The following is a 5,836-nucleotide window of genomic DNA, read 5'->3' as shown; positions in this document are numbered from 1 at the left end:
CCCTCCGCAACTCGTCCCTGGTGGGGCCGCATACACACCTGGGTCCCCTCGCGTTCTCTGTGCAGGCAGACCCGGCGCTCGCCCCCGCAGGCGCCCCTTAGCGTCGCGCTCTGAAAACACCAGCGCTCGAGCAACCTCTTCTTTCCTCCTACCGGTACACACTGCTCATCTCCGCTCTCATCTCACAACAACCAGTCAACTAAACAGCACCAAATAGTCAGTATAGGCAATACCTATACATTCGTCCATCTTTAATTGGGAGTGTATATCATTGATCATTCTGTCCGTAGTCAGTGAGCATTGCAATTTGGTTTTGATTGTTGCTCCCTTGAATAGAACTCAGTATAATTCTATCCAATTAGGTAAATAAATAAACAATATCACCTTCTGTCCCCACCCAGGTCTTTGTAAATGTACCCCCTCTGAACGCCCATAATGTCTATATAGAGCTTGCAGGCTACTGTTTTCGTTGAAAGTTAAATGCAGGAAAATACGAAACCTATTTAAACGTAGGTCAACACTAACAGTAATCACTAATGTTCCACCATTTTCTTTTTTCCTCTCTTTCATTCTATTGCCTCCGTCTCAGTTTCTCTCTTTTTTTCTGGCTGTGTGAGCGCAGAGCGCTGTGACAGATGGCGGGCCCCTCTTCCCTCGGGAAGGCAATCTCTCCGAATGCGGGCGCATGTCAATCACCGGCTCTCATGTGATGGCTCTTGCCAGTGACGTGCCAACCATATGGCCTGGCATCATAGCTGGTATGTAACCCTGCCTGGTAGCGATGATGCCACACTGTCTCTGAGCGCGCGCATAGCGGATAGCACCCCGAATAGGAGCGTTTGATTTGCTCGTGGTCCCTGAAGATGATCTGAACTCACGCACTTTCCACTCCTTCAAGAGCTCCCGCGGAGGTAAGTTGGATTGTAAACACATTGACGAGTGACCGTCACAATGTGGGAAGTAGGCTAATTAATTTAATAAATAGAAATTAATAATGCAAATCTGATTCATGAGCGTTTTTTTTCTGCATGTTTTGTCTCATGTAAACGTCTGCCTAACGAGAATGTACGCAGCTTTATACGACGGTCAGATTTGGAGGGTGTACCGTTGGGTCTCTGTCACGCTGGAATTGTTCGTCCTTCAACTTTTAACACGTTGGACCCGCGATATGTTTCTTAACATGCGTATAGCCTATACAATCTAATATCCTATGTTTATTTGGCTCAGAACACGGCTATCAACAAAGACAGGCTCTATACAGCTTATGTGACGGCACCTAGCCTATACGATATTCCTGTAACAGATGGTGTCGGATAATAATTTGATTAAGGGGATAGAAATACAAACCAGTGTGTTTAGACCTTGCAGCAAAAAAAAAAAAAGGCTAGAGATTGTAAGGCAGCTTTAGCCTTACAGCTAATTACTCATGCGTCTCGTGTCGTAGGCTTTTGGTGGAAGATTTATCGATAATGTTATCTGTGTGTTCGTCGTGAAGAAAATGAAAGGATGGGTGGGACGTCATTGGCGTGTGAAGACAGGCGATTTTACAGTAATGGGGAAATGATTTATTTGTGTTTGTGTAGTTTTATCTTCAACAATTATCCTCCAATAACACAACTTTATGCTGAATACATACTCAAACCAAGCTAAACATAATTAATGCAATTTTGCGAAATAAAATATTTCTGTTTATCAAATGCGTTTGTATAGGCCTATAGATGTATAGTTAACGAGGGATAAAAGCATACAAGGTTGTTCCATCTGTAAATACTTACCACTAAGTAAAAGTGGTTTGAAATCGTGCAGTCTTGCATGAATTATGTGAAATAGATTTTTTGTAAGTTACATGGTCTGTTAATTAAACGGTGTTGTTTTTAGTTTTTTTTTTAATTGAGCAAATCTCTTGAGCCTGTAATGTAAAAACTAGATTTTGCCTCTGGCACACCCCCGAGATAATTGCCGGAGCCTACTGTAGGTCCATTAAGCATAGGCTACATTACGTTGACACAGTTCTCCAGTTCCAGTTCTGAGGGGAACATTGTGATGACTATATTTCATTGTTTAGAATTTCTCTAATCTTTCTATCTATCATTTATGTGTTGTTTTCACTAAGACTATCTTTGCTCTGGGAGGTATTGAACATATTTTCAAGGCTTGTCTCAAACAGGTAGGCCTAATTTTCGATATGGGAATTTTCTAAGAAATGATTGACTTGGTCTTACATTGAATTACTAGGCTATCTACTTTCTAAAACACGACTTGCCCTAAGAGCGTGTAAATACAATTAAACAGTGGTATAATCATATTTGTGTTATTATTATTAGCCTATTATTATTATTATTATTATTATTGTTGTTGTTGTTGTTGTTGTTATTAGCAATTCAGACTAGGCCTACTTGTCTACAAATTGATACTATGGATAAGACGTAGTGTCAGTGAAGTATCTGTCCTTCAGTGCACAGCAATAGCACATTTCATAAAATAAATTTTCTAATAGGATATCCATATAATACAATGAAACCAGTTTATCAACATCAAAACGCATAAATAGGAAAGAAACTTAAAATTGAAATTGGTGAAATAAAACAAATTTAAAAATAAAAACGTTGAATGCTTTTTGGAGAGGTGCGGTGGAATAGTGCTGGAATGTAGCCAGAAGTGTGGAGGCGTTGGGGGGAGTGAAAGGGGGGGCACGTCGCTTCACAGCTACGAGCCCCACGGGATCTGTATATGTGGCCTGTGCCGCTGAGAGGGCGCGAGAGGCCGACGACAGCAGGGAATTAAAGAGGGGGACCCGTCTGGCTGCAGACGCGCGTGTTCACTGAAGTGCTTCCGATGGCAGGCTGTTTTACATTTTAAAATGTAGCTACTAATAATGTTCGTCTTATTCGTGACCTTTTAAGGTTTTGTGTAACTGTGCCTATTGTATTTCCTTCAAATGTTTTCATTCCTCTCTCCTTTCTTTCCTCTATAGTGCTGCAATGTTGACAAGGTTGTTTAGCGACCCTTCACTGCTTTCCGATGGGCAAAAATATTCGGGCTGGGCAGATGACAGCGAGAGCGAGGACTCGAAGAACAAGGATGATGACCAGGATCATTGCCACCTCGGCGATTTGAATGACCCCGACCTGAGAGTCAGCCGGACACAGTCCGAAATCGCCTGCGAAGACGAGGAGGAGGATGGAGACGATGATGTGGATGACGACGACGATGTGGAGGACGATACAGAGGGTGATATGCCTAAAAAACGTGGGCCAAAGAAGCGTAAAATGACTCCAGCGCGCATCGAACGCTCCAAGGTGCGTCGTCAAAAGGCGAACACGCGGGAGAGAACGCGCATGCACGACCTGAACACTGCGCTCGACAATCTGCGTAAAGTGGTACCCTGTTATTCCAAAACACAAAAGCTCTCCAAAATTGAGACTCTCCGGTTGGCCAAGAACTACATCTGGGCCCTGTCTGAGATTCTGCGCTCGGGGAAAAGACCCGACGTTGTGTCCTATGTGCAGACGCTGTGCAAAGGACTCTCCCAACCCACGACCAACCTGGTAGCGGGGTGTCTACAGATCAACTCCCGAAACTTCTTAACGGAGCAGTGTCAAGAGGGGGGGACGCGCTACCACGGGTCCAACTCTTTCTCCATGCATTCCTACCCGTATCAGTGCTCGCGTCTGTCCAGTCCACAGTGTCAGTCTGGCTCGAACTCCCACCCCGTTAGGACACACGGGTACTGCTCAGCCTACGACTCGCTGTACGGCGGGAGTGGGTCTCCAGAATACAACAGCCCGGAGTACGAGGCACCGCTCAGCCCGCCCGTGTGCGTCAATGGCAACTTTTCTTTAAAGCACCAAGACTCTACGTCGCCAGACGCCGAGAAAGGCTATCACTACTCTATGCATTACTCCAGCCTGCCTGGCTCTCGCCCCACCACTGCCCACAACCTGGTGTACGGTTCTTCAGGGGTGCGGGGCGGCGTCCATTCTGAAAATGCACTGCCTTACCAGGACATGCACTTACACCATGAACGGCCCCCCCCCGTGTATGATGAAATGAATGTGTTTTTTCACAACTAAACGGCAGAACCATCGCCCTGTGAGTCCTCTTGCAATCAACAATCAACGAGTGTAACCCACCTCTCTGCTAGACCCCCACCCTTCCGCCCCCCCCCCCCCCCCCCCACACACACACACACACACACACACACAAAATAAAGGGGGAAAACTTTCTCGTTCCAAGGACTAAGGCACAAGACACCAATCCTGTATGAGGAAAATGTTTTAAGAAATGTTTTTTGCTGTCCTTTTGTTTTGTCTAATTTGATTACACGTATTCGCTGACGATGTACTGGTGCTGTCAAAATGTTGCATTTGAGATGAAAAGTGTACATAGTTGACGGTGATTGACACATGGATTATTACATTGAATCAGGTAGAAAAAATAAAGAGTTTTAAACCCAACCAGACGTTTATAAAACATATTGTAAAACTGCTTACACATTATTTAATGTAAGTTATTTGGAAATGGTGATTAAGAAACGGTAAGTGAGAATTTATCATATTTTACATCTATGCAAGACACACATAATCTAAGGGTCAATAGGTTATATCTATCACCCTTTTTTTTCAAAACAATCTTGTATTATAACTCTTACATTCGGACAGGGCACACACACGCACGCACGCATACACACACACACGCACACGCACCTGCGTGAGTGACACGCGAATTCTGAACGAAAGCAAACGAAATCAGCTAAGGTTTTGGACATTTGCACCTTTTTAAATGTTTAGATAAATGACAATATTGCTATATCATGTTGAGTAAAAAACAATAGCCTAATAAAATAAATAATGTAACTTTCCCTCTTAAAATGATGATATCGAACGGAGAGTTGGATTCGGCACTAGGCCTATGAATTGGAACGAACATAGATCCCCATAGTATTCTGAACAACCTTTCAATGTTACATACTCTATGAATCGAGATAGTTCCATGTATTGCACTGAAATAGCTAATAGTTGTCCTGGCTATTCGTTTGCTCACTGTATTATTTCGCAGTGCGAACTACCCACACCTACATGTTGGTTGGTAAATAAGTTTGAATGATGGCACCTTTGTTATCATCATCATTATTATTATTATTATTGTTATTATTATTATTAATCATTACCAAAACATATAATTTAATTGTTTGTAATAATAATTACGATTGTGTATTATACATCCATTATTTACTGCATTCGTTTGTTTCAGATAAGTGTATATAGTCGAAATTCCTTAAATAAAGGGGGCCCTGAGTCATCACTGTGTTGAGTATTTTCTTTTACGAAAAGTTCAATTTAAAACTGTGTAGGCCTCTTCAAACACCTGTGTCGTTCAATAAAATCACAATGAATTAGATTGCGCAATTCATTTCAATCACACCAATCTGTCCAGTTTCTAGGCTATATTGCTGCTATCCACATTCTACTTGTTTCGATATGATGTTTATGAAGCGCTGCCTTTGCCGATTACATTTGTGCGTCATGCGACAGTTTGCAGTCTGCAGATATCTACACTTATGCAATATTGGGGTTTGTTTGCAATCCCTTGCTCTTACGGTAAAGGAATTATTGTGTTATATAAGATCGAACTGTGTCGATTTTAAACTTCGATTTGGAATTCTATTAGCAACCAGCGCTTGACACGTGACTAAAGAGGCTCTGTGGCGCACCCAAAGGTGCGGGGCCATGCAGGTAGGCCTCTACGTGCTTATAGCCGTGCGTCAATATGGTGTTAATGTTGTAGCATGCAAAACGTATAGCTATTGCTTAAAGGCCTGTTGATTACTATATTT

The 5,836-nt window shown here is 42.8% G+C and overlaps 1 protein-coding gene across 1 annotated transcript; it reads left to right on the top strand.

Annotated features, from left to right (window-relative positions):
* Positions 1-2,981: 2,981 nt before the first annotated feature.
* On the top strand, positions 2,982-4,073 carry LOC308150963 (neurogenic differentiation factor 2-like; the record flags this gene model as incomplete). Its single annotated transcript, XM_080523752.1, has 1 exon — positions 2,982-4,073. The coding sequence occupies one exon, from the start codon at positions 2,982-2,984 to the stop codon at positions 4,071-4,073; it is 1,092 nt and encodes a 363-aa protein (XP_080379878.1).
* Between the last annotated feature and the right edge of the window lie 1,763 nt (positions 4,074-5,836).

The sequence above is a fragment of the Nansenia antarctica genome (assembly GCF_963989245.1).
Source record: "Nansenia antarctica genome assembly, chromosome: 2".
NCBI lineage: Eukaryota > Metazoa > Chordata > Actinopteri > Argentiniformes > Microstomatidae > Nansenia > Nansenia antarctica.
Note: the sequence above shows the minus strand (reverse complement) of the source record. Positions and strands in the feature narration are given on the sequence as shown.